Source organism: Calidris pugnax, unplaced genomic scaffold, assembly GCF_001431845.1.
Source record: "Calidris pugnax isolate Ruff unplaced genomic scaffold, ASM143184v1 scaffold135, whole genome shotgun sequence".
In the NCBI taxonomy this organism is placed as follows: domain Eukaryota; kingdom Metazoa; phylum Chordata; class Aves; order Charadriiformes; family Scolopacidae; genus Calidris; species Calidris pugnax.
The window spans coordinates 3105501-3133245 of record NW_015090961.1 but is presented as its reverse complement, the minus strand read 5'-3'; the positions used below and the strand labels follow the sequence as shown (position 1 = coordinate 3133245).

Genomic DNA, 27745 nt, shown 5'->3' with positions numbered 1-27745 from the left:
GCAGTGAGGGAAATATTTGGGTTGGGGTTTTTTTGCATTTCCTAGCATCTCTAGGTAGTTTCCTTGGCTGAGGTCACCTGGCTGGTTGGGTGCTCGGCAAGTGGAGCTTTGGAAGTAGCTGGTACGGGTGTGAAAGGTGTTCCCTCCCAGTAACACCTCCGACATTAAAATAACCCAGGGAGGGGCTGTGCCCTGACAAGGTCCCGTCACCCCCCAAGGCTTTCTGCCCACCAGCCTCCCAAAACTCCCCAGTGCTTCCCAGTACTCTTCTCTGCGACTATATATTGTTGATTGCATGTACCGTTCAGAGGTTCCAGTTCTCGTGCTTTCTTGTGAACGCAGCAGTTGAGACAAAAGATCTTCATAAACTACAGGCACATTAAGGCTAAAGTAGCAGCCCACGTTCTTCTGAGTGGGGTCTGTGGGTCCCTTCTGAAAGGAGGCTGCAGAGAGGTGGGGGTTGGCCTCTTCTCCTAAGGGAATAATGACAGGAGCAGAGGAAATGTTTTGAAGTTGGGGCAGTGAAGGTTTAGATTAGATATTGGGAAGAATGACTTTCCTGAGAGGGTGGTCAGGCCCTGGAACAGCCTGCCCAGGGAGGTGGTGGAGTCACCATCCCTGGAGGGATTTAAGAACCGTGTAGATGTGGCACTTCAGGGCCTGCTCTAGTGCCCGGGATTGTTGGGTTGTGTCTGGTTGTGAGGTTTGGAGGTTTTTTGTGGTTGGACTTGATGATCTCAGAGGTCCCTTACAACCATGAAGATTCTGTGGTTCTGCCCTCCCCAGGTCTCATTCATCTCCCGTCAGGTCTGATACCGCCGTTAACACAATTAAGATTGAACCAGTCCAGGGGAACCTTTAGTCTTCATTTCCTAGATGCCATCAGGTGCATTAAGAAAGCTGTAAGGGCAGCTTTGCATCTATTAAAGGAGATAATGGCTTTCCCCTTATACCTGCTCGGTCAGAAGCAAAGTGTATAGAATTTCCCCGTCCTTGAGCTCGGCTCCTCTAAACAACCGCTCTATTACCTTTGTAACACTCTTTAAGTCGCTCGCGGTTCCCCGTCATTATATTTATTTCCAAAGCCTCCGATTTTGACATTTTGTTCAGAGGAGGGAGAAACAATCTTGCTGGTTGCCGTGAAATTTAGTTTAGACTAAAATATGTGCTGTGACTCAGGCTGCTAAATGACCTTATGCACCGCTCATTGTAATCCAAAATTGCCAGGCAAGCGGAGTAATTAGTTGTGCAAAATGAAATAACTTTAAATCCTCGCGTTGAGTAATGACCCAGAAAAATCACTTAGGCTCTACAATGGAGCATCTGGCTTTATTTTTTACTTTTGTAGCTCTGCCCCCTTTGATTAAGGAACAGGCTCTCCCCCCTCCTCCCGTTAGAAGCCCGGGCTTTGGGTGCTGCCCAGAACAAGTGGTCACGGCTTAGTTGCCGCTACCCAAAGACGTCGTAGCTTCTTGTGCTGGGTATGTAGCTCTTTAAACAGCTGCTTCACGGAGTCATGGAATTGTCAGAGTTGGAAGGGACCTCTAGAGACCATCCAGTCCAACTCCCCTGCCAAAGCAGGGTTGCCCAGAGCACAGCACTCAGGAGCATCCAGGTGGGGCTTGAAGATCTCCAGAGAAGGGGACTCCACACCCTCCCTGGGCAGCCTCTTCCAGGGCTCTGCCACCCTCACCCCAAAGAAGTTCTTCCTCACATTGCAGTGGAACTTCCCATCTTCCAGCTTGTGCCCGTTGCCCCTCGTCCTGTCACTGGGAACCACTGGAAAGAGTCCGGCTCCATCCTCCTTCAACCCACCCTTCAGACACTTGGAAGCATTTATAAGGTCTCCCCTCAGCCTTCTCTTCTCCAGAGCCCTGGAAGAGGCTGCCCAGGGAGGTGGTGGGGTCTCCTTCTCTGGAGACATTCAAACCCCACCTGGACACGTTCCTGTGCAGCCTGCTCTGGGTGGCCCTGCTTTGGCAGGGGGTTGGACTAGATGATCTCCAGAGGTCCCTTCCAACCCCATATAATTCTGTGATTTATGAAAATTAATTACCCAGAGTAAAGTCCCTTCCAACCCCATATAATTCTTTGATTTATGAAAATTACCCAGAATAGTAGATGAACCCTCACAGCAGCCCTCCTGCCAGCCCCAGTGTCCCCCCTGCAGCGGGGACAGAGTTTCACATCCCCTTCCTGAGAGCTCAGGGCCAGGGAATTGGGACCAGACCTTTAAAACATCAGGTATGGGCTATGGTGAAGAGTAAGATGTTGCCCTTGTGGGAGCATCAGCGTGAATTAAGGTGCCAAACTCCAGGGTTTGTTTATGGGGAGGGCAGGGGAGCGTCAGATAAAGGTACATGAGAGCTGCCAAGGAGATCAGATTTATCCTCCACAACTGATGGCATAAAAGGGGGCTCGGAGCCATCGTGTTCCCAAGCCTAATCCCCACCGGCTGTAAAAACCAATCTGCCACCGAAGGGAGGAGATGAAGTGTTTTTAATAAGAAAATGAGCCGTTTGCAATGCACTTTTAATTGGATCAATTTTTCCTTTATTACACAATCTTTAAAAACCCAGCACATACGTATAACCCAGACAAGCTCCTTCTCCAGGTAGAGAGAGCAGAAGCCAAACTAGTTCATCACAACCCTTAATTACTCCATTTCATCTCGTTTGGCGAACGGTGGCGACATCGTGGGCGGGGGGGGCAGGTACCAGGGTGAGAAACCCAGCTCTGCAAAACCATCTCACAGTCACCATCGAGCTTTATCAGGGGACACAGACCCCCCTGGAGAGGGAGGGCAGGTTTTCATTTTCCCTTTTTCTGCCCAAAAAGCCCGACTCGAGGAAGAGCCGCAGGCGCCGTGCACCCCCAGGCGCCTATGGCAGTATCCTGCCCCACCAGAGCAGGGTAGTGTGATATTTTTTTTTGAATCTCCCAATTAAGAAACAGCTGACAGCCACTTTTTTTGAACTGTGTAACCAGGAACAGGCTGGGGGAACCAACTGCTCAGTTTACTGGACCAGCTTTTATGGCCCTTCAAGCGCTCCAGGAAATGTTATTGCTAGTAGTGTGATGTTTATTGCAAAAAAAAAAAAAAGTAAAAAAAAGAAGAAATAATAATCCATCGGAACAGAAAATGACAGAGGTACATATTATCATAGATAATATTGCTTCAATTATTCAGGTCCATGGTAGCTTCCCGCTTGGAGCGGTTCTTACAAACAGGAGAAATGTTTAAAAGAGATCAGTAGGAGAGGATCTGCCATTTCCATAATACTGGAAAAAAATGCCTTGAGTTACAATGTAATTAACTGCAGAAGGGCCCGGTAATAGCCCTCATCTCCCAAAAACATTCATGCAAGATGAGATGGGCTCCCTGAACTGCTGTTAGATACCTCGGGTGACTTCCCCCTCCACCCAAAGAGAGAAGCAAGGGAAGGTAAATCCCCATGTGTGAGCTGGTAGCCTTGGCAAACACACGGAGGAGAACAAGGGGGGGGTTCAGTTCCCTTGGGCTGGTGTCTTGGCTCCTGCTGCCTCCTCCCAAAGCCTTTTCCAGCAAATTATAGGGAGAGAAATAAGAAGTTGCCCCGATGGAGGGGCACCTCTGTCACCCAGAGGGGTGTTTGCTTTCCTGGCCCTCTTCAGCGCTTCGGCTGAGCATGACAGGGAGAGAAAAACCAACAAAATCCCACCAAAATCTGCTCCTGTCACTTCTTCTGCAAACCTTGTTCATATCATGGCTTAAAACTACCGTGTTCTCATTGTGTGCTTCCTAGTTTCTGAATTTTTAAATTTTTTTTTATACCCATAACCAAAAGATAGTTTGTACAAAGCTGTGCAGAATACCGTTTAAATGAAACATATAGAAGATGGTGTCCTCTTCGGCTGTGAACGAAATATTCACTTTAAATGTTCTCTAGTGATCCTTGTTTTATTTTTAGGCACTAATTATTAACTTTAGTATATTGTTTTGGATCAATATGATTTTAAAACAAAATCTCTGTATCTTAATGTGTTAACGTGTATGTTAGCGTATTATAGATAAAATATTAGGCTCCTGATGTTGTCCACTCTGCTATAACACAAGAGCTGAACACGAATGTTGCTGTCTCTAGGGTTAACGATTGTATTCTACGAGTAAATGAGGTGGATGTTCGTGATGTGACACACAGCAAAGCAGTTGAAGCATTGAAAGAAGTGGGGTCAATTGTACGATTGTATGTCAAAAGAAGAAAACCAGTCACAGAAAAAATAGTGGAAATCAAACTTGCCACCCCCCCGCCCCATCCCCATCTCAGCGGTGAAGTGCAGATGAGTGGAAACCTATCGCTAAATGCAATGGTCTGGAATGCAGAACAGTGAAGTGCAGGTGAACATACAATATGTTGCATTTAATGGCATTTACTACAATCTCCCAGGTTTATTCCCCCCAAATCTGCTCCTGTCACTTCTTCTGCAAACCTTGTAACCACCGAACAACCGGCTGGGGCAGCAGCAGCTCTAAAGCCCATTTTACTTTGCTGTTTGGCTAGGAGAAAGTATAGGGGAGCTTAAAAAAAAAAATCACCTGTTGCCTCCACGTTGTAACAAACAATTTGCTGTAGCCCGGCAGAAGCCATAAAATCAGCTTTTATATTGTCTGTCGTGCCCCCAAATTTGCAACTACGTTGTTGATAGCAACAAATAAACGCACTGCAGTCTAACTATTATCTGTGGCAGATTAACATGCTACCACTGTGCCCTATTTAAATGCATCTTGCCTTCAATAAACTATTCTAGGCGAGCAGCACCACACTGAGGTACGCATTTATCAGCCAGGAGAGTAGCACTGTGGGGGCCTTGGTTCACACAGCTGCAGTTTTGTGCTTCATTTGGCCCAAAGCCGTGATGAACATGAACTCTGGTGCCTGCTGGTGCCGTAAAAAAAAAAATAAAAAAAATAATCGGAAGAATATAGTGTTTTGCTGTGCAAAGGGAAAAAAAAAAAAGGCAGTACACCAATGGAGGTTATGAGTGGAAACCTATCGCTAAATGCAATGGTCTGGAATGCAGAACAGTGAAGTGCAGGTGAACATACAATATGTTGCATTTAATGGCATTTACTACAATCTCCCAGGTTTATTCCCCCCAGCCCTTCCCCCCCCACCCCCTTCCCAAGACAGTTTCCAGGATACATTTAATAATCAAAACAGTGAAGATCAACCATAGGTTTCCCAATTATATTTTTTCCCCTCCAAGCTCCCTCCCTTTTTACCCCCCTCCTTCTACCCCGCAGGACCCGTAGTAGTAATAAAAACCCTGTTGCCATCAGAGGGCAGTTTTCTGTCTCCAACGATGGCCCCGGTACTCACTGCACATCAAACAGACACCGTCACGAATGGCACAACGGGGGCGAGGTCCTGAATACCAGAAAAACGGGGCGAGAAAACCCTCCCTCGCCAGTTTGAAAGTAAAGCTCCATCTCCGCCTGGTTTAAGAGGGCTATTTTGTTTTATGCAGTGCTGCAATCAGAAATTGCTTTCTCTGGTAGTTGCCCAGACAACTGCTACCCGGTTCCTTACGAGTAGCACGGCGAGAAGAGGATTGCCTCTCCGGTCCTCGAAGGGAAGGTGATTTAGAGCAGTCAGTCAGTGTTTATGGCACAAAGAAAGATGCAGTGGTTGAGGCTGGAAGTGGAGGAGATGTGGTGTGAGGAGGTGAGAAGGTTTATGGAGTGACCAGGCATTTAGCAAGGAACCAATACTCTCCCTTGCGCTTGTTCTTTTTTTACTGTACGGATTTTATATCAAAAAGAAGGAGAAAAAGCAAACCACCACCACAGAAGCTATTTTGTTTCTAAACACAAAACACGATCCTCTACACCAAACCCCTCTTCGGTTACGGCACGATCTTCCCGAACCCTTCACACTGGGTCCCATCAGATTGCCATGAGGCTGGAATAATCTCTGCTGCCCAAAAGAGGCTTTGCTTAGAGACGTGCCTTTAAGGGGTGGAATATCTTCTCAGATGATAACTGTAGATCTTAATGCAGTGATCCCAACAGTCCAGCACCAGCAGCTGCCCTTTGGGAGTGATGGCGATACCGACGGGACAGGTGAGTCCTTCCCGGATGAGGATATTGTAGCCACCTCCTTTAGGAAAATGCAGGATTTCTTTCCGGCTGCTGTCAGCAACAATGAGGTCTCCCCTGGCGTCGACGCACATCCCGGCGATGCACCTGAAGTCCTCATTCTCGGAGAAGAAGTGGCTAATCTGGCGTCCCAGCTGCCCGTCCGGGCCGACGGATCCAATCGAGAAGCCTCCTTCTAGATGGTGTTCGTACTGCCGGTTCTCCAGGTTGAGCCCCAGCCCTTGAGTAAAATATATGGTCCCTTCGGCGTCGCAGGTGACAAACTTGGGGCGCACGGCGCTACACAAGCAACTGTACTTCACTACCCCCACGCCACGGTCCACAGTGAAACACCAGAGCTTGCCCCCTTCCACGTCGGTGACTACAAACTGCCCCGAGGGCAGGGCGGCGATGCCCCAGGGCTTGCTGAGCTGGCTGCGGTGACACGCCACGCAGTGACCATCCATGGTGTAGACCTTGACGGAGTTATCGTAGCTGTCCGTCACACCTATCAGGCCGTGGCAGTTCATGGTGACCGAAAGGGGAGTCAAATTGGGCAAATCTGCTCCAAGGAAACTCAATACAAAACTATCGATTCCGCTAGGGCTCCGGCGGATCTCCTTCAGGAAGCCTTTGCGGGTAAAAACCTGGATTCGGAAGTTGCCCCGGTCTGCCACGAGCACCTCTCCTTGCAGGGTGACGTGGAGGCTGACGGGGAGGTTAAACATCCCCGGGAGGCTGCCCTTGGAGCCCATCTTCTTGATGAAGTGACACTGCTGGATGCTGGGGGCTGCTTCGGGCATCCTCGGCTTGGCTGGGGAGGAGTTTGGCGTGCAGCTGGCTTCTTCTTGCACAAAGTCAGGCTCCCGAAACGCCGCCGATGAGGATGCCGCAGTTTCCATGAGCGATTCCTCCACGTTAACGGTGCGGGGTTTCTTCACCACCTGCCCAATCTGCAACGGTCCCACGTGGCTCACCTTAAGGAGTTCAACCTCTTGAAGAGTCAGCTCCCTCGGGAGACTGTTGGTCAGTTCTGGTTCTTCCTCATCTGCCGCCTCCTCCAAGAGAGCTATGTCTCCCTGCTTTATTTTGGCCAAGAAATAGTCACAGCGAGACATTATCTGCACTTCTGCTAAGTTCAGCAGATAAGCTTGCTCCTCCATTACCTGGTTATTTACCTTCTCCACTTCAGACAGAGAGGTGGTGAAGAACTTGCGTGACCTGGCCAGTTCTTCCTGGATCTTGCGCTCTTCTTTGCTGTAATCTTGCAGGACTGCTTTGTATCTAGATTGCAGGTCCCTGGAAACACCCTCCAGAGACGCTTTTCTTTTCTGCAGATCACCCATGAGCTCCCGAAGTCTGGCAAGCCTCGTCCCAAATTCCCTCCTACGCTCTTCAGCAGCCTCTTTGATAGCAATGACTCGATGGCCTTGGGGCATGTGGGATGTCTCCTTGCACGGCTCGCATAAAACCAAGCTACAACTCTTGCAAAAGTGTCTTGGCAACCTTCTCCCACACACCTTGCACATGAGAAGCCCCACCACTTCGGCCAGTCCGGTGGTGTCTATGATCTTCAGCACAGTCAGATTGTCGGTCAGCTGAGCCAAGCTCGTGATCCGGGTGATTTTGCTGCAGAAGGGGCAGCGTATCCCATTGATGCTGTTTGCCAGGAGTTTCTCCAAGCACTGTTTGCAGATGGTGTGCCCGCAGTGTAAGAGTTTGGGTCTCAGGTGCTCCTCGGTGAAGGACTCCATGCAAATGGGGCACTCCAGGACCTCTCGGAGCGCATCCGAGTTGAGATGAGGGGCGGCAGCCATGGCTTTCCAAGGGAGCTTTCACCCGTGCAAAGTCTTGTACTCGCATCTATTCCGAGGTGCTCCAATTCTGTCCAGAAAGAAGAAAGGGAATGTGATTTATGTCATCACCAGCAGTTACATATACATGCAATTTATTTCTGATTTATCACCCAACCCTGGAAAATAGAAGCCCAGTTAGTTTTTTTTTCCGTGTTTGAAAGGATGGATTAGTCACAGGTAATCTCAGAGTGGGCAAATTCCAAAACTAACTTGCAGCTCCTCATGCGGTGAATTATTCACTTGCAAAATTTATAAGTAGAACTAAAAGAAGTGTAATGGCAGCAATAAGGAAGCCCAATAGATATTGATGACTGAATCATCTCCTCATGGTGCCCATCTCCCGCTGCCAAGCCTCCGAGTTTACATAATTTACTGAAACCCAGGGAGATTAAACCAAGCATTCAAAATGTTGCACATCAAAAGAGGAACCAGATGGTGCAACGCTTTAGGACATTAATATATCACCTCTGGAGACCCGCATTCAGATGTGACATCAGATACGAACGAAATAAATGTGGTTGTTTTACTCAGCTTTTCTAGATAGCCAAAATAAATTTTCAAGGTTTCGTAGGACTGCCAGAAAGTGAAACTAGAAGGCATGATTTGTCAGCTTCCACTCGGTCTGGAAATGGCTGTACCTACTGAAAACACAACGAAGATTTTACACCAGTGCATTTCATTAACCTCTGCCATGCTGCATCATGCTTCAGCATGCAAACTAAACACAGCTCGATGTGGCAGTGTTCTAGCAGGTATTAGCAATAATGGAGTTAACAGACAACTCCAAACATTAATTAATATCTACTACAAGTGTTGGCTATTAGTTCTTGAACTTAGCTTAATTGCATATAATTCCTCCTTATTTCACAATCTCGCAGCGTTGGCCTCATTCTTGTTTTCTGGTTCAGTTTTGTACCACTCTGGTTGCCATTCAGCTTCAATCCAGGTTTCTCCATCCTCACATCCCTCCCAGCAGGGAGCAGATCCCAGCAGCTCTCTTGCTAAAGCAGCCATCCATTCAAAAGGAACAGAACAGGGTTCACATCATTAAGTTATCATTCAGTAGACTGGGTTTCAATACCTTTGCTATTGCCTTGCTTAGCCGTTAAAAGAAACGGGGAAGGAAACATTTCTTCTAGGGGGAGAGGAGGAGAAGGAAGTAGTTAGTCTTTAAAACGAAGAGATGGTCACAGAGGGATGTGAAGAGACAGCTTTTTCTGAGTAATGGCTGCGCGCACACAGCGCTCTCGCTTCCCTGCTGGGTTTGCCTGCTTCATCCTCGGGAGCATTTCAGACAGAAAGGTTGACTGTATTTCAGTTTACCGTTTGCTCAAGTGGAAGAAGAAAACTGCAATGAAGAAAAGTTCTTTATGTTCATGCAGGGAAGAAGAAAAAAAAAAATAATATCGTTTTAATTTTATCATCTGCGGTTCACAGTCCTTTAAAGCCCACGTTTCAGGAAGGGATTCAGAGGCGTAGCTGAATCTCCCAAATTCCAAGCTGGGATCCGATCCTTGGCTCGACGGGTATCACATCCCCGGAGACGGGGGAGCGGGGGCAGTCTGGGCACTGGCTGCCTCTGGCACCGAATCCACTTCCCTTTATTCTTAGCATATATCTCAGCTGGGGAAGCAGAAGCCTGGGCACTGCCATGTAGATCAGAAACCTTCCTCTGAGGGATGACAAATCTGTATCTTAAAACGATTTTTAAAAATGAAACACAGGGTAGCAGATCCGTCGTTCTTATTTTCCTTGGAAATATGTCAAAAGACTTGGTTAGGCAAGGATGGGGGAGCAGCACAGACACCAGATACACCAGAGAGTTACACAAAAAGCCACCTTTAAAACAAGTATTTTCTTTAAAGAACAATGACAGAGGGGATTTTGCTTAGTTTTAAGTTAGATTCGTTTTTTAGAACGATCATTTGTACGATATTCTTTTCATATATAACCCCCTTTTATCAGAACGCCAGTATGCACCACAGTAATGTGAAATTATTTTTACTGCTGCATTTTTATCTTTATCTTGCACTCGGCCATCCCTTCATGGAAGTTCCCTTAACAGCGAGTTGTTCTTGCCTATCAGTCCCTCCCAAGGCCATTCCTCTGGCACAGAGCAGGGTACTAGAGAAAGCCACAGCTGAGGATCAAGCGATAAAACTCTAAATTATGTAAGTTTGGTTTCCTTACATTAAAAAAAAAATAAATCCTGCCCTAGTTTCTCTACTCGCTCTGGAGTTCTTAGTTAGCGGGTGTGGCGAGACAACTAGTTTCACTTGTAGTTCTCAGCTTGAGTTATTATTGTGGTTAGAGCCTGGTTGGACACCAGGTGCCTTCAAAAACTGCTCTGCTGTTCCCCTCCTCAGCCGGACAGGGGAGATGAAATATAACGAAAGGCTTGTGGGTTGAGATAAGGACAGGGACATCACTCAGCAATTACTGTCACCGGCAAAACAGACAGGACTTAGGGAAATTAGTGTGATTTATTACCAGTCGAAATCAGAGTAATGTAATGAGAAAGAAAACCAAATCTTCCTAGGACTAAAGTCCCTATTTCTTTACCTCCTCCCCCGCCAGCGGCACAGAAGAACGGGGGTTGTGGACACTTCTCTGCTGCTCCTTCCTCCTCATGGGGAGGACTCCTCACACTCCTCCCGTGCTCCAGCGTGGGATCCCTCCCACAAGAGACAGTTCTCCATGAACTTCTCCGTGCTCTGGTGTGGGTCCCTTCCTCAGGGTGCAGTCCTTCAGGATCAGCCTGCTCCAGCACGGGCTTCCCATGGGGTCACAACCTCCTTTGGGCATCCACCTGCTCCAGCACAGGGTCCTCCATGGGCTGCAGGTGGATATCTGCTCCACCACAGAAATCCATGGGCTGCAGGGGGACAGCGTGCCCCACCATGGTCTTCTCGGAGGGCTGCAGGGGAATCTCTGCTTCAGTGCAGACTCCCTCCCGTCCTTCTCCCCTGACCTGGGTGTCTGCAGGGCTGTTGCTCTCAGCGTGTTCTCACTCCTCTCTCCGGCTGCTATTGTTCTTGCTGCTTTTTTTCTTTCCCTTTTTAAATGTGTTATCCCAGAGGCACTACCAACATCAGCCTTGGTCTGGTGGGTCCCTCTTGGAGCTGGTGGCGTTGGCTCCGCCGGGTATGGAGGAAGCTTCTGGCAGCTCCTCACAGAATCCCCCCCCCTACCCTGTAGCCCCTCCGCTCCCCAAACCTCCCCACACCAACCCCGTACGCTCCTTGACAAGTTATCATAATAGGGTAAAGCCGCAAAAACGTGCAGTTGCGACTTCCTCCCGTAGCTTTTATGTCAGTATTTCAGCCCCGGCGACAAACCCAGCAGGACAATGCAGCAGGGGGTTGGGGTGGGTTGTTTTTTTTTTTTCTTTTTGCTGAAAGCATCCGCTCGCAGCAGCTCCAGGCGCTGAGGCCGCGGGCTGCTGCTGACAGACCCTCGGGCCCTGGGGGCGGCCTAAGGACCCCCGGGGTTGTGGGGGGGACACAGAGCGTCCCCGGGACGCTCGGCTCGGTGCGAACGACCCCTTTAATGGCAGCACCGAGCCCCCCTCCCGCCGTCCCACCCCCTCCCCGCCGCGGCGCTGCCCAGGCAAGGCCCGCGGAGGGCGCGGCCTGAGGGGGGGCTCGGCGGGGCGGACCCGTCGAGGGGGCTCTTACGGTGGGGGTTGGTGCCTGGGGATGAGGGGAATTTAACCATTTCCTGACTGGCACAGCCGGCTGTGGGGCCGTGCCCAGACCTTTCAGCAAAAGCTGCAGCCCTTTTCCAGTGCTGCTTGCTCACCCGCTCCAGCAGCTACCAACCAGCACTGAGGAAAGCGCTAGCATAATGCAGCAATTCTTGCCACCTTCTGTTTTTTTGGTATTTTTCCTATTTTTTTTTTTTTTTCTATTTAGAATAGAATAGTTGAGTTGGAAGGCATCGACAGCCACCAGGAGCAGGAGGGATCAGCAACTTGGGCAGCAGATGCGCTCAAAGGCAGCGAGAGCAGATGCAAAGCCTGACCAGGGTTGCAAAAGAAATGCAAAAAGAAAATTAATGAGATTTACAGCCTCCTGTTTCGTGCCGTGCTTCAGGCCCTGAGCAGCAAACCTCAGCAGGACCCTCACCCCGGACACCGGCAGCGCCCTGGGGGTGTTACTGTGCCCAGGGAAGGGACACGGGGTTCACTCCCAGCTCCTGGCATCAGGCAGGGAAATGCTCTTTCTGCCCCTCGTATATTTTGCAGTGAATAAAAGTGGATGTTAATGCTGAACCAGGGTGGTCTGGCAGATTTTGTGAGCACACTCCTGAAAATGAATAGAATGAGGGGAAAATAATGGCAGGAATAAGAAAATAAGCTTTTAATGCATCCTGGGGAGAAAACAAAGGACTCTCTGGATTTGGTTCGAGGTGATAACGATGAGCCGATGATGTTGTTACCCAGGGTGTCGGAGTATGGAGACCCTGTGCCCTGATGATAAATACCACCAGTGAATAGACAGGCAGCTGCGGGTGTTTGTGCAGGGACTCTCTCAGGGCGCATCCTGGTTGATGTTAATTTCTCTCCCACAGTGCCCCGATTCTGCACTGTTGGCCTCTGATCGCTGCAGCTGCCGCGGCGCAGGCAGAGAATCAACGAACGGTTCGTGGGCAATCCAGGAGTTATGGGGTTTGCCCTCCATCGGAGGAGACCTGGCGTGTCCTGGTTGTTCGACTCCTCGCACCTGGGAGGTAGCAAAGGGTGGCATCTCCATTGCACCCGTGCAGGGCTAACAACGGCAGTCATTAATCATGGAATCAGTCATTTCCCTCCTGCCTTTCCCCTCCTCCTTCTCGTCTCTTCGGCTTTTATTTCTGACCTCTCTGTGCATCAGACAGGCTCTCAGCTGCCCGCAGGCTGGCAGTGGTAGCCGGGGCAGGGGTTTTGCTGCTGGACCACGGCTCTGCTCTGCCCTGGTGTCTCTCAGGGTTGTGATCCTCTAAGGGCCATCAGTAACACCAGGCCTGTTCCAGCTCGGCTTTCTCTCAGCCATCGTGAGGCAGCTTTACAGACGGTGGAGAGACCACTTTGACTGTGGTCCTGTGGTGCTGCACAGCAGATGAGGAGCTGTCAGTGCTTGGGGCTTCCTCTGTGGGAGCAGGGAGAAGCCCAGGCCTGGGCGAGGAGGTTCTGGGGAGCCGTGTCCTTCACACACCAGCAATGCTGCAGTATCCCAGCAGCATCCAGGCAGTATCCCCCAGTCAGGTGAAGGTCCAGAAGAGTTTGGTGCCTGGGGATGAGGGGAATTTAACCATTTCCTGACTGGCACAGCCGGCTGTGGGGCCGTGCCCAGACCTTTCAGCAAAAGCTGCAGCCCTTTTCCAGTGCTGCTTGCTCACCCGCTCCAGCAGCTACCAACCAGCACTGAGGAAAGCGCTAGCATAATGCAGCAATTCTTGCCACCTTCTGTTTTTTTGGTATTTTTCCTATTTTTTTTTTTTTTTCTATTTAGAATAGAATAGTTGAGTTGGAAGGCATCGACAGCCACCAGGAGCAGGAGGGATCAGCAATTTGGGCAGCAGATGCGCTCAAAGGCAGCGAGAGCAGATGCAAAGCCTGACCAGGGTTGCAAAAGAAATGCAAAAAGAAAATTAATGAGATTTACGGCCTCCTGTTTCGTGCCGTGCTTCAGGCCCTGAGCAGCAAACCTCAGCAGGACCCTCACCCCGGACACCGGCAGCGCCCTGGGGGTGTTACTGTGCCCAGGGAAGGGACACGGGGTTCACTCCCAGCTCCTGGCATCAGGCAGGGAAATGCTCTTTCTGCCCCTCGTATATTTTGCAGTGAATAAAAGTGGATGTTAATGCTGAACCAGGGTGGTCTGGCAGATTTTGTGAGCACACTCCTGAAAATGAATAGAATGAGGGGAAAATAATGGCAGGAATAAGAAAATAAGCTTTTAATGCATCCTGGGGAGAAAACAAAGGACTCTCTGGATTTGGTTCGAGGTGATAACGATGAGCCGATGGTGTTGTTACCCAGGGTGTTGGAGTACAGAGATCCTGTGCCATCATGGGGACGGATGGGGAGGCTGTGATGCCTGACCTCCTGGAAGAGTGGCTTGTGCGGTGGGGCTGCCCCACGCTGGTAGCCAGGCAGCTGGGCCAGCAGGGCTTGGTGGATCTCAGCCATCCCATGAGATGGGGATGGAGCGTGCGGGTGCGTTGGAGGATGGAGGGAGCCAGCTGCCCATGTGGGTGCTACACAGCAGCCCTTGGGGGTAGCAGCAGCGATTTGGGGGGGGTCACATAGACCTCCTTGTGGGGCTGTAGTGGCTCAGGGGCAGGAGGTGCGGCACAGCCGGCTGTTGGGCTGTGCCCAGACCTTTCAGCAAAAGCTGCAGCCCTTTTCCAGTGCTGCTTGCTCACCCGCTCCAGCAGCTACCAACCAGCACTGAGGAAAGCGCTAGCATAATGCAGCAATTCTTGCCACCTTCTGTTTTTTTGGTATTTTTCCTATTTTTTTTTTTTTTTCTATTTAGAATAGAATAGTTGAGTTGGAAGGCATCGACAGCCACCAGGAGCAGGAGGGATCAGCAACTTGGGCAGCAGATGCGCTCAAAGGCAGCGAGAGCAGATGCAAAGCCTGACCAGGGTTGCAAAAGAAATGCAAAAAGAAAATTAATGAGATTTACGGCCTCCTGTTTCGTGCCGTGCTTCAGGCCCTGAGCAGCAAACCTCAGCAGGACCCTCACCCCGGACACCGGCAGCGCCCTGGGGGTGTTACTGTGCCCAGGGAAGGGACACGGGGTTCACTCCCAGCTCCTGGCATCAGGCAGGGAAATGCTCTTTCTGCCCCTCGTATATTTTGCAGTGAATAAAAGTGGATGTTAATGCTGAACCAGGGTGGTCTGGCAGATTTTGTGAGCACACTCCTGAAAATGAATAGAATGAGGGGAAAATAATGGCAGGAATAAGAAAATAAGCTTTTAATGCATCCTGGGGAGAAAACAAAGGACTCTCTGGATTTGGTTCGAGGTGATAACGATGAGCCGATGGTGTTGTTACCCAGGGTGTTGGAGTACAGAGATCCTGTGCCATCATGGGGACGGATGGGGAGGCTGTGATGCCTGACCTCCTGGAAGAGTGGCTTGTGCGGTGGGGCTGCCCCACGCTGGTAGCCAGGCAGCTGGGCCAGCAGGGCTTGGTGGATCTCAGCCATCCCATGAGATGGGGATGGAGCGTGCGGGTGTGTTGGAGGTCGGAGGGAGCCAGCTGCCCATATGGGTCCTACACAGCAGCCCTTGGGGGTGGCAGCAGCGATTTAGGGGGGGTCACAGAGACCTCCTTGTGGGGCTGTAGTGGCTTAGGGACAGGAAGGCCAGCACTGAGGTGCTGCTGAGGGTTGGATGTGCAGGGCAGGGCTTTGGTTCCTCATCTGGGAGCTGGCACAGGCGGCGGGGTGGCAGTGGGGACTCTGGAGGGCTCTGCAGAGCTAGTTCCTCTGATCAGGTGAGCTCACCGGTGGTGCCTGCACCATCCCCTTTTATAGAGGTCTGTCAGTGGTCTCTAAAAGAGAGACCTCCTGGCTTTTTTTCTTAATACCACAGGCTTGCAAATCTGTAAATGTCTCATCTGAAGCAGAGCCTTCCCAGCCGACCTGTGGGCAGAGGAGATGATCTGCCTCCGGATTCTCCCTGCCGGCACCTTCGGGATCAGCCGTGGGGCAGAGGGGCTCCCGTGGGCAGGCAGGGTGACATCCTGCTGAGCCACAAGCACCGTGGTGTCGCTCTCTGGCCACTCCTTGTGGTTGGGTGTTGGGGTGCTAAGAGTCCGCAGGGTTCTGTGTTTAATTGAGTTATGTTAATGGGCTGGGAGCAGCGGTCAGAGCAGCATCAGGAAGAGAGGGGGTGCAGCGGGGTGTTGCTGGGGGGCAGAGGCAGGCAGGCAGCTGGCAGCGTGGGGCTCTCTGGACATAATGGGGGCAGAAAAGGGGTCACAAACCATCCGGTGCAGGAGGTGATCCCGTGTTGGCACTCCGGGCATGGGTTGCCAGGCTCGTCTTTCCGAAGCGTGGTGCTCCCCGAAGGATGAGGCCCGGGATGTCCCCGCAGAGGGGCTGTGGGGTGACAGCGGCAGAGGCAGAGGTGGCCATCTCCAGCCCTAGAGCCATCCTCCTGTGATGCCACGAGAGGGCAGCAGGGCCTCACGGACCGCGGTGGCCACAACTGCCCCGCAGCCACGCCGGTGGCAGGGCCCCACGTCACCCCACCGGCTGCTCGGGGGGCTCGGTGCTGGTCTCCCACCGGTGCGGTCCTCCATTCCTTACACACCCCATCCTGAATGCTTTTGGGGTCTCCGCTCGCCTGCTGCATCCCTCCCGGGCAGGCTGTGGTGATGCCATCACCAGGCTTCCCATGTGGGATGGGACGGCTGCGTTCCCCAAAAGATGGGTAGAGGTTCTGAGGTGAGCCCTCCTTTGCCCCACGTGTGAGCCCTGTGGGGCACGGGCATTGCCGGCTGCTCCGGGGATTGGCAGAGCCAGCCTGAGCCTGGCATTCCCTGGGCAGCAGCAAGGGCTGGCACCGTGTTTCTTGCACACATGGACGCGTGTGACAGAGGAGCACTGCTGGCTCCCCCAGACATTGCTCTCACGGCAGCTCTGAGCGGTGTTTGCCCGTCACCACCATCAGGCAGCATGAAATCTGGCCAAAGTCACAGAATCACAGAATCTTCTAGGTTGGAAGGGACCTTAAAGATCATCTTGTCCAACCATCAACCTCACTGACAAGAATAGACACCCACACAACAAACAAGGAGCATCATCACTAAACCAGACCTCCCAGCACTACATCAACCCGTCTTTTGAACACTTCCAGGGATGGTGCCTCAACCACCTCCCTGGGCAGCCCATTCCAATGGCTGATAACCCTTTCAGTTAAAAAATTTTTCCTAATATCCAGCCTGAACCTCCCCTGGCCTAACTTGAGGCCATTTCCTCTCGTCCTGTCGCCTGTGACTTGAGAAAAGAGACCGATCCCCACCTCTCTACACCCTCCTTTCAGGTGTTGGTTACTGCACTGACAATAACTCACTGCAAGAGAAATCCCCAGGCAAACACACCTATCGATTTTCTTTCTAACGCCCTCTCGATGGATTTGCCGACAAAAGGGGAATTATTCCACCAGGTAATAAACCTGTGGCAGCCTGTGCCAGGGCTGTGTATTGGCCGTAAATCCCCACTGCTCTGCCCATGGTGGCACTAGGTCTGTCCAGTCCTGGTGGCGTAAAGGGGAGGTGGACCAAAATTACATCATTTCCTTTCATGAAATGCCAAACCCAGGTCCTAAATCAGGCCCAGGTGAGCAGCAGGTGGGTGTCATCAGGGTTAATCTGCTGGGCCTGGAGGAATCCCTACCTGGGTCTGTTCCTCACATTCCCTCTACGGCTTCAGCTGGAGAGCCTTCTCCTCTCCTTCTTCCAAACTTTTCTGCTGTTGAAGAGCTACCACATCTTGCCCCCGATGTGGCTGCATTCTTGTGGTGAGTGGAGTGATTCCCAGTTTTGGAATGATCTTTTTGGGATCTTTTGGAAGAGGCGCTGTATAAAACACTGGGGCACTGGGAGGCCCAGGTGAGCAGCAGGTGGGTGTCATCAGGGTTAATCTGCTGGGCCTGGAGGAATCCCTACCTGGGTCTGTTCCTGATATTTCCTCTATGGCTTCAGCTGGAGAGCCTTCTCCTCTCCTTCTTCCAAACTTTTCTGCTGTTGAAGAGCTACCACATCTTGCCCCCGATGTGGCTGCATTCTTGTGGTGAGTGGAGTGATTCCCAGTTTTGGAATGATCTTTTTGGGATCTTTTGGAAGAGGCGCTGTATAAAACACTGGGGCACTGGGAAACCCATCACCTCCTGGGAGCATTCAAGACAAAACAGCGCTCTGATACAAGAGAGTTAGGTGTTATTGTGATTTTGTTATTGTTACAGTAGTGGTGTTATCGTGCTTCCCTCGTGTCCGAGCACTAGGAGGTGCTGCTGGTAGCGCTGGAAGCGTTTCCCCACATCTGCAACTGCTGCATCCCGAGCAGGGACCCCAGTGCAGGCTGTCCCCTCGCTCCGTGGGGGGATGAAATCCTGGTGGAGCACGGAGACGGAGCCAGGCACCCCCCCGGGAGGCCAGCGGGACCTCCGCACACCCCGCGCTGCTCGTCCCCCTTAGGATGAGCTTAGTGGAAGGCTGTGATTTTACTTGTTTTATTGTGTTGTTTTGGGGTTGGTTTTTTAAAAATACATATTTCAGGCGAACAAACAAACTAATAACTCCCACAAGTTTTGCCGTGATGCATCCAACCACATCCGCGGTGCTGTGCTTCCAGGCAGATGTTGCCAGGATTCAACCGAGCCGCCAGCAGCCTTAGCAAGAGCATGTTGAGATGCAAGGGCTGATAAGGAATCCCTCTGTCCTCGCTGCTGCTGGGCTGCAGCCCCTGCAGCCAAACCTCAGCCTCCCACCAGCACGGGACCCTTGGGGCACCCCAGCAGCGGTCACCCCTCCCTAAGGTGTGAAGCAGAAGCTTTCCAAGAGCAGTCTGAGTGCTCTCAGGAGGTTAATCACTTCTGCACGGGGCTCGTGCCCCGTGGACTTGAACTCCAAAGCTGGGTTTGCTTACTCTGGACCGGACCCAGCTTGATGTGAAGACAACAGGAGTGTTTCTGGTGGCTTCAGCAGCAGCTGGAGATGGGATTGCAATGGTACGTTGCAGGGTCTGGTTCTGATTCTCTCCAGTCCAAGGGCAAGAACTTCCTTCGGCTCCGTCAGGAAGAGGGTTGGGCAGCCCGTATTTTCACTTGAGAAGCCACCAGTCAGCTGGACCTCAGTGCTGACAAACACAGTGCAGTGACTAGGGAATAAAAACCAGACCCATCCTCCGGGGGTTTCTCCAGGAGTGGAGAAAAAACTGTCAGATTTGCCATGGGGAGAGTGGGCTTCCCCCTGAGCCCCCTCCCGGTGAGCAGATAACCAAAACCCATCTCCAAGGTGGGACAGAGGGAGATAGAGGGACCTCAGTCCCTTCTCCCAGGGACACAATTGTAATGACAGGTCCCGGAATAAAGGGGTGTGTTTGGGGGGAAAATACAAAATACCTCCCAGATCAGAATAATTCTTCTGTGAGATGCTGCAAGTGGTGGGTGATGTGGGTGGGAAGGGAAGGAGGTGCTGTCTCCCTTCATTCTAGGGATGAGCACAGGCCTGAAGGCACCTGGAGCTGGGGCTTTCCACCCCCTTGAGCAAGCAGATGAGGAGCAGCAGTTCCTCCTCACCACCTCTCCCCAGCTCTGGAGGAGCTGGCTGACAAGCCGGGTGCACGGCTGGTGCTCTCAAATAGGTTTGAGCAGCAGAAAGGGGGTGATGATTTTGTTAGGACTCTTACTTCAGCCCCCAAAGCTCGGTTCCGCAAAAGCCACCAGGAATTGCTATCCAGTGCTGATGACTTCCAAGTGCTCGTCTGGATGAGAGCTGGCAATTTGGCAGTGAAGCTCGTCTCCCTCTGCTGAGCCACGTCCTATTTCATTTTCCTCCCTTGGAGTTTTACCCAGAGCCTTTTTGGTGGAAGGGAACACGGCGGGTCCCTTGCCAGCTGAACCAGTAAGGCTGGGCTGCAGTCACCCGTTACCATCCCCAGGAATCTGGTCTGCAAAGCAGTGCTTTTTCCCAAAGCGACTGGGGCTTCAGCTGTTATAAAGAAGATTAAACGCAGACAGCCGTTTCCACCGTACCTATGAAGTCTGCTCTGCTGACAAGCCCGCCGTGAGTCACCAGGCTCCACAGTTAATCTTCTCTTGCTGAGTTCATGGCCGCTGTGGAAGGGGAGCTGCGCTAACACGGTTTTGTACCTTACTTTATTTGCAGACCTCTACCTTTTTCCCTGTATGGCTCCATTTGGTGACTGCTGCTCCTGAAATGGCTTTGCTCCATCTGAGTTTCCTTCAGGAGGAAGGAGCAACCCTCGCTTTCAGGCCAGTCTCTTTGGGGAGCTCTTGAAACCATCGCTCCCAGTTAAAACGCCCGTTCCTGGGAGTGATGGAGGTGGCAGCTGGGGAAGGATATGTTGGATCAGCTCATGCTCATTTTATTGTCTTGCTAAAGGGGCTGCGTGCTCAGGGTGGACACTGGAGGATGGCTTTCCATGTCTAGCCCACCATTTGAAGGGAAGCCATGAAGGGAACAGATTTAGACTGGAGATGAGGAGAGGGTTCTTCACTGTGAGGGTGGTGGAGCACTGGAACAGGTTGCCCAGGGAGGTGGTTGAGGCCCCATCCCTGGAGATATTCAAGGAGAGGCTCGATGAGGCCCTGGGCAACCTGGTCTAGTTGGGGGTGTCCCTGCTGACTGTGGGGAGGTCGGACTAGATGACCTTTGGAGGTCCCTTCCGGCCTGGGCAATTCTATGAGTCTATGATTCTATGTCCTCACCTTTCCCAAGGTGACCTCTGTGGTGGATCATCACTGCAAGGAGCTCCATCTGTATTTCTGGATGGGGCAGCTAATGCAACCACTTGAGTCTAAGCTCTTACAGTTGGGGTGTCCCTCAGCACGGGAGTTAGTGCTCTCCTGCAGAGGGAAATTCTTGCTCAGAAGTTTATTTTGCTCCTTACTTGCCTCGGCTTGCTCCTCACAAACACAGCCTGTAACTGAGGAGGACCACGGGAGGTTGCTCTTCCTGCTTATTCATCCCACTCCTTGCTGCTTGTTTGTACTCGAAGAGCACCTGAGCCCACAAGCGCTGCGTGCACGTGCGTGGTGTCCCCTGGGCTTTAATGTGACACGGGGGGAGAAGCACAGAGCAGGCAGCTTGGAACGGAGCCTCCAACAAGGCATTGCTGGAGCTGAGATCCAGCAGCTGGACCACGCTGCCCATCCAGCCTGGGCTGTCTCCACATCTTCTTCCAGGTCTTGGTGGAAGCCTGTATGTGCAATTTGAAAGCCTTTTCAAAATTCAGGCCTTTTAGAAAGGCTTGAAACTGTGAGCCACGTCTCCAGACAAGCCTTAGCTAAGCTTAGGCTAAGCCATAGCCTGTGTTAAAAGATGCATCCAGGCATGTGATGAGAGTGGTCTTGTAGTTCTTAGCTATAAAGCCAATAATTCAGGAAGGCAGGTTTGAGATAACTGATTCCACTTTCTCTTCAGCTCTGTCTTCATGTTCTCCCTTAAAGCACGGCTCCAAAACTTCCTTCCCAGTGGAGGACTGCTGAAATCACTGCTTGAGCTCTGGTGAAGAAGCTTCGCAGCCCAGAATGTCATGTCATCTCCTTCTTTCTCTTCTAAATGTAGTTTAGGAGGAGTGTTAAAAAAAAATGTTTCTCTTACCCAGAAGTGAGCAGAGGCTCATGATACTGCCTTGAAGCTTCTCTCTTTCTGAGCCACTCAGTTTATCATGGCTTTTCCTTACAAGGCTTGAAGTTGCCTGGAGCTGCTCTTCCAGAAAATAATCTCTCCAAGAACCAGCTCCGACTCTTGTTTTCCATCTCTGTGTACACCACTGCCTCCCTAGATGTTGAGACATCTCCTCACAGCCGTGTTTTAATTTATCTTAGCAACTGCTCCCCCCTTTTATCCCACTGAAAGACGGATTGATTGGAATTTGCTTGTTCTTCCCGTGACAGCTTTGATCCTGCTCACAGAAGTGTTCCGTGACAGCCAGACAGGGAAGGGCTGTCCCTAGCCTGAAGGGCTTGGGGAGTCATGAATGGGTACTGTGTTTACTTGTCTTTTGAATTGTCTACTGCCTGGCTAGATCAGCTGCACGTTGCTGCAAGCCAAGAGCATTGAGACAATCCTCGTTCCTCCATAGCTCCTTCTTGGGACTGGGAGGTTGTTGTTGGAAGGCAGCAGCCACCCATCTCACAGTGTTGGGAGCCTCATTTGGGCATAGGATGGAGAATGGCTTTTCTTCTGCAGGTCTGTCATCAGGTTATGAAAGCTAGGCCTTCCTTCTTGGATCAACCCAAGAGGAATATCTATAGATAAAGAGTTGAAGTAGAAGTGTACAGGACAAAGATGGGAGTCTGGGCTCCTTTGCTCAGGGTATCACCAGGTTTGATGCTTTCCTTGTCCTTAGGGAGTGTTTGGACCAAGGCAGAACAAAGTAAGACTCTCCGGCTTTATCTCCTTGTGGTTAAGGCCACCAGGAAGTTTCACAATGGGTTTTAAAGGCCTGAATATTTCCTGAAAGCAGAGCATTGACAGTCATTTTGGAAATGCCTCCATCTACTCCCCGTGCTGTGAGATTGTTCTGGTACCCACTTACCCCCTCTGCCAAGGGGGCTTCATCCCACAATGTAGTTTCTTTGCAGCCTCCTTTGGCTCCATCTCAGTGCCCGGCATAATGTGTCACCCAAAGAGAGAGCTAAGGACAGCAGCGACTGGAGAGGGCTGGCGTTGGGGCAGGGATGAGGGCCCTCAGCTCTTTGACCTCCTCGCTTTGGAGAGGTTTCTTTTTGGCAGGAAAGAAATACTTGGGTGGGTTTGTTTCATTTTGAAGTGCAGAAAGTGAATACGCAAGTTATAAAAAAAGGTGACTGGAAATACACTTTGTACCCACTCCCAAGCAGTGACCAGCAAGTGCTGGTTTTCTCCTCTCCTTGACCTTTCTGCTTTCCTGCTCACACCTGGCCTAAACCTTCAGCAGCTGCATTTATCCCATCTACAGCAAAGTCTGGGTTTGGGATGACTGTGCTGAGATTGATTTAATGTTGTTTGGTTTCTTCCCTCTCCTTAAACCAGAAACAACGGAGCTTGGAAACAAGAAGGAGTTGAAATCCATGCCCTTCATCACCTATCTCTCGGGCCTGCTGACGGCACAGATGCTGTCTGATGACCACCTCATCTCAGGTGTGGAGATTCACTGTGAGGAGAAAGGGCGCTGCCCATCCACTTGCCATTTGTGCCGGCGCCCTGGCAAGGAGCAGCTCAGCCCCACGCCAGTTCTGCTGGAGATCAACCGAGTGGTGCCTCTGTATGCTCTCATCCAGGACAACGATACCAGGGAGGTGAGTGAGGTGGTGGACCAGCTCCACCGCTATGATCTTGCCTTAGTCACCTTTCAAGTCTGCCTTCCTGAGTCTCTGCATAAATGTTGGGTTCCCCAGAGTGGGGCAATGTTTTTGTGGGCATGTTTGGTGAGGAACGCTTGAGGACAGTGTCAGTGATGGAGCAGGCAGGTCCTGCTGCCCACCACCCACAGCCCTCGCTGACCAGTGTCTCCCTGCCTTCAGGATAGTGAAGGCAATGCCACGAAGGTGGTGAGGTGATTCTACCCCTCTACTCTGCTCTCATGACACCCCACCTGGAGCACTGTGTCCAGCTTTGGAGTCCTCAACACAGGAAGGACATGGACTTGTTGGAAGGGGTCGAGCGGAGGGCCATGAAAGAGTCCTCAACACAGGAGGGACATGGACTTGTCAGAACGGGTCCAGCGGAGGGGCATGAAAGTGATCAGAGGGCACCTCTGCTATGAAGACAGGCTGAGAGAGTTGGAGTTGTTCAGCCTGGAGAAGAGAAGGCTCCAGAGAGACCTTAGAGCCCCTTCCAGTACCTGAAGGGGGCCTACAGGAGAGATGGGGAGGGACTCTTTATCAGGGAGTGTAGCGATAGGATGAGGGGTAATGGTTTGAAATTGAAAGAGATTTAGATTAGATGCAAGAAAGAAATTCTTCCCTGTGAGGGTGGTGAGAGCCTGGCCCAGGTTGCCCAGAGAAGCTGTGGCTGCCCCATCCCTGGAGGGGTTCAAGGCCAGGCTGGATGGGGCTTTGAGCAACCTGGTCTGGTGGGAGGTGTCCCTGCCCAGGGCAGGGGGTGGAACGGGATGATCTTTAAGGTCCCTTCCAATTCTAACCATTCTATGAGCAGCTGAGGCCGTGGTCCTCCCTGGTGTCCACCCACAGCAGACGCTGGTGTTCAGGATGTGTCCCCCTGTGGAGGGGTCTTAGCAGCCAGACGTCAGATCTCTGAGGTCTCAGGCACTGGCCGTGCGAGGGGTGGCCAAAGCCCTGTGAATGGTGGCCAAAGCCCTGTAGTGTGGTTTTACAAAGGGCTGGTGCAGAGGGAATAACCAGCCCCTCGGGACAGTTCCACAGCCACAGGAGGTCACTGTTACTCCAGGAGGGACCAGCCAAGCTGGAGGTCACCCTTCCCTAAGTCTGGGCTCTTCTCCCTCCTGCAAGAGCTTCAGTGTTAATCCTATGGAAATTGATTTCCCAATTTCTCAAGTCACTGCTGCCCCACAGCCCCTTCCATAGCCCTCAGACCCAGGTCCTGAGTCCAAAAATGACAGACCTGCTTAAAGTCACTTATTAGCACTGAGCCTGCACTTGATTCAGATGCCTGGAGTGAGCCAGCACAGAGCAGCTCTGGGTGGGATGCAGAGGGCTGCAGGTCAGGAAGCAATCCTAGCACATGGAGGTGTGACCACCAGCAATGATGCTTCACCCCTTCCCAGATCCAAGGGCAAAGGACCCTCTGTGCTTCTTCTGGCATCCAAGAACCTTATGGGGACTATCTCTCCTTGTCTGTGTTGGTCTTGTTCCTGCTTTCCCATCTATCAACTCTCCATTCTTCCATGCAGCCATGCATGACTTTCATACTTCTTCTCCTTTCTCCTTCCAGCTCTTTTCCCGAAACTCCCTTTCTCCCACTATTTTCTCTTCCTGCATCCTTTTCTCACCCGTGCCTGCTTTTCTGTCTGGGCAATGCTTGTGTAGACATGGACCTGCTGTTAGCAGTGTGTCCAAGGCAGTGCTGGGATGAGGCATTACAGCTACAGAGAGACCAGTGGGAAAGTTGTTTTTCTTCAGGCAAGAAGGACATGTTCCCCAGCAGCGATCTGCAGGAAGTCAGTTCCTTTTGGGGTATGAGAGGGAGGTTGGCCAGCAGGGAAGGAGTAAGAGTGAAAACAAGCAGAGCCTAGCAGGATCTGGGGGATCTCCACGACCACCTCCCTGTTTAAGCCCTGCGCCCAGGTGGCAATGCCACCCTGTCTGTCTGGCCTTGGTGGTCCCCTCATCATCACCATCATCATCTGTCCCCCCAAGTCCTGCTGATGCTGCCTGCCCTGCTGAGCTCTGCTTGCTTTTGCTCTTACTCCTTCCCTGCTGGGGTTCTTGGGGCACCTCCTCGGCCTGGGGAGCTGGATCCTGTGTTTCAGCAGCAGCAGGAGGAGAAACACAGGATCCTTCTCTCCCTCCCCTGGCTCCTGCAGAGGGCTGGCCCCATCAGCTGCAGCTGGAGCACAGCCCGCATTGTGCTTTCTGCTTCTTTAATGGGAAAACCAGCAAACAAACAGGCAAACAAACAAAAGCAACCAAACAGGAGAAGCCCCTGTCATCTTCCAGAGGGCTGCATTCGATGTGTCCCTCCTCCTCCTCTCTCCACCTGCTCCCCCAGAGGTGAAGGGGTTCCCCCCGGGGAGCCTTGTGCTGTGTGTGAGTCTGCTCCCCTTCACCCCAGGGTGCTCTCCACCAGTGGGGCTGGGGTTGGAGGCACCAGGGCGAGGGGTTCGGGTGGCCACAGGATGGAGGATGCTGGTGGAGCAGGTGCTAAGGGGACACCAGGAGCTGGCAGCGAGCGGTGCGTGCCAGGATGGGTCACCTTGCTCTATCCACAGCGGTGGGTCCTGGGGTGGGGGGCAGGTGGGTGTACGCTGTCCCCTCTCACCCCCATCAGGCAGCTGCACTGGGTCTCGGTAGGGCAGATCCTCTCATCCCCTCCTGTCCCTGCAGCCCATCCAAGGCCATCCCCCCCTTGCCACAGCAGGACACAGGGAGTGCTTTTTGCCTTCCCTGTCCCTCCTCCTCTTTCCTGGCCATTCCTATTCCCTGAATGTGAATCCCTTGTCTTGCACCAGCTCCAGCACTTTCCTTTCCCCTTCTTCCTCACATCTTAAACCTTCATCTTATCTGCTGTCCTGCTTCTTCCATCCCTTCCTCCCCACCTTCCATCTCTCCATCAACCTCTCTCCTGCAGGGTATTTATTTCACTCCCTCTCCTCCCTCTGCTGCCCTTGGGCCCGGGATTTTTAGAAGGCCCTTAGGACCTTGATTTAATTCAAAAACTGAGTAATCTCAGCATTTGCCTGCAGCCACAGCCTGCTCACAGCACACGGGACACAGCCTGTGATGCAGAGGCTTGCTGGGGAGCATGTCCTCACACTGGTGGCCCCAGGGTCCAGCAACTGCCCAAGCCCAGCAGTGGAGTTATCATGGACCAGAAGGCAAGCAGGGGCAAAGAAAGGGGAAAGCACCTCTTTTATCCCTTCCATCCTTCAAACTTCCAGCAGAAGTGCCAAGCCCTGCTGGTTTTGATGTCTCCTGTTGGTGGTTCTTGTTTGGGTCTCAGGGTCGAGGTTGTCTGGCACTTGCTGTTTGTAAGGCACAGTGTGACGGAGCTGTGCCCTGGCTCTGTACTTGGAGTCCTTCTGGGCATTTATACCACCCCTGAATTACCAGGATGGATGGTCTAAAGGATCCAAAATAGGGTGAAATGTGTCCATCGTACCTCCATTGCTGCCTCTCTCCCAGGGCAGTGGGGAGCCCCCCCAGTTTGTGCAGACTGGGCTTGGTATTGTGGCTTTCCAGCCCCTGGGCAAGGAGCTGGAGTATCCAAGTGTATCGCTGATGCTGGGACCCCCCCACTTTGATGTTGACATTGCCCTCAAAGGGTAGAACAGATGAAAAAGAGCACACCTGAGAAACCCGGTACCCCGGGAGCTCAGCACTGTTGCTTCGAGACCCTGTGCTCCCTCAGAGGAGATGGTCTTGTTGGGCATCATCTGGGTTCTGCTGCTGGCTTTGGGGTCACAACTGTGCCTTGGTGAGGAGCTCTTGACTCCCTTGGGTAAACGTTGTCCCCATGGGCATCCCAGTTCAGCCCGCAGGGCTCCGTAAGTGGTGACCAGAGATGTGCCTGGAGATCGGTCCTAGGCTTGAGCAGGACTAGGAGAAACATATGCCTGAGGACAAGGGACAGAGGAATTGAGACAGAGGCTGGAGAAGTCAAATTTGGACTCATTCTCCGGGTAGAGTTTGGCCGTACCCCTTGAAGCCCATTCAGGAGGGCAGATATCTGGGCCCTTCCATCACCCTGGACCCCAGGGCTGAGTCTCCTGATGTCCCCTGCCCACTTGGGGTGGCAGGAGGAGGGTGCAGGATGCTATGGGGCAGGGGTGAGAGGTGTCCCCGAGGCCATGGGCTCACTTTGGCCCCCGTAGAGCACCGTTGGGCAGAGCTACTGGAGGACAACCATCCTCCCTGCGCGTACGCGGCTTCCCCGAAGCAGCCCCTGAAGGCGTGAAGAGCCGGTGCCAGGGATTTCTTTTTCCAGCGCCAAATCTGAAAGGGAGCCAGGGCGAAGGGGGACAGTGTTTGTATTGTTGAGGTGAGGGTTGGTTGGTGGTTTTTTTTGTTGTTGTTGTTGTTTTGGTCCAGGGTGTAGGGTTGTGGTTTTTTTTTTTGGATTTGTTTTCGCTTTGTTTTAATATCAGCTAATTGGCCCCTTGTCCTCCTCCTCCTCCTCCTCCTCCTCCTCTCGAGCATCCTGCTGCAGCTCCAGCCCACATCCGACTCGCCTTTCCCGGGGAAGAATAGCCGCATTGTAACGGCCGGGATTGGGCTATAATGGGGAGCTTTGTAGCCGAGGTGTGAAAGCGGAGCCGGCTCCCCGGGACGGGACTCTCCCTGCAGCCCAAAGGCTTTTATTTCCCCCGCTGCCAGGTTTTTTTACAGGGTCCTCTGGCTCT

At 52.0% G+C, this 27745-nt stretch overlaps 2 protein-coding genes and 1 long non-coding RNA gene across 8 annotated transcripts in view; 1 reads left to right on the top strand and 2 right to left on the bottom strand.

Moving 5' to 3' along the window:
• The window catches only part of ASTN2 (astrotactin 2), a 145791-nt gene that overhangs the window by 6850 nt on the left and 111196 nt on the right, over positions 1 to 27745 (top strand). Inside the window, exon 4 of the mRNA XM_014952355.1 lies at positions 22738 to 23003. Within this exon, the coding sequence (XP_014807841.1) occupies positions 22738 to 23003 (266 nt within the window). The remainder of the gene's footprint in view (positions 1 to 22737; positions 23004 to 27745) is intronic.
• Positions 2519 to 5011, bottom strand: LOC106893976. Its single transcript, XR_001413205.1, has 2 exons — positions 4471 to 5011; positions 2519 to 3733 (listed from the first exon to the last, which is right to left on the bottom strand). It is a non-coding gene; the product is annotated as an uncharacterized LOC106893976 (long non-coding RNA).
• On the bottom strand, positions 5189 to 11141 carry TRIM32 (tripartite motif containing 32). Of its 6 annotated transcripts, XM_014952349.1 has the most exons (3): positions 10537 to 11141; positions 8507 to 8975; positions 5189 to 8002 (listed from the first exon to the last, which is right to left on the bottom strand). In XM_014952349.1, the coding sequence occupies exon 3, from the start codon at positions 7933 to 7935 to the stop codon at positions 5992 to 5994; it is 1944 nt and encodes a 647-aa protein (XP_014807835.1). In that variant the 5' UTR covers positions 7936 to 8002; positions 8507 to 8975; positions 10537 to 11141; the 3' UTR covers positions 5189 to 5991. The 6 variants fall into 6 exon arrangements, with proteins under 6 accessions (XP_014807835.1, XP_014807834.1, XP_014807840.1 ...); XM_014952348.1 differs by lacking the exon at positions 10537 to 11141 and having other exon boundaries at positions 8507 to 9038; XM_014952354.1 differs by lacking the exon at positions 8507 to 8975 and having other exon boundaries at positions 5190 to 8002.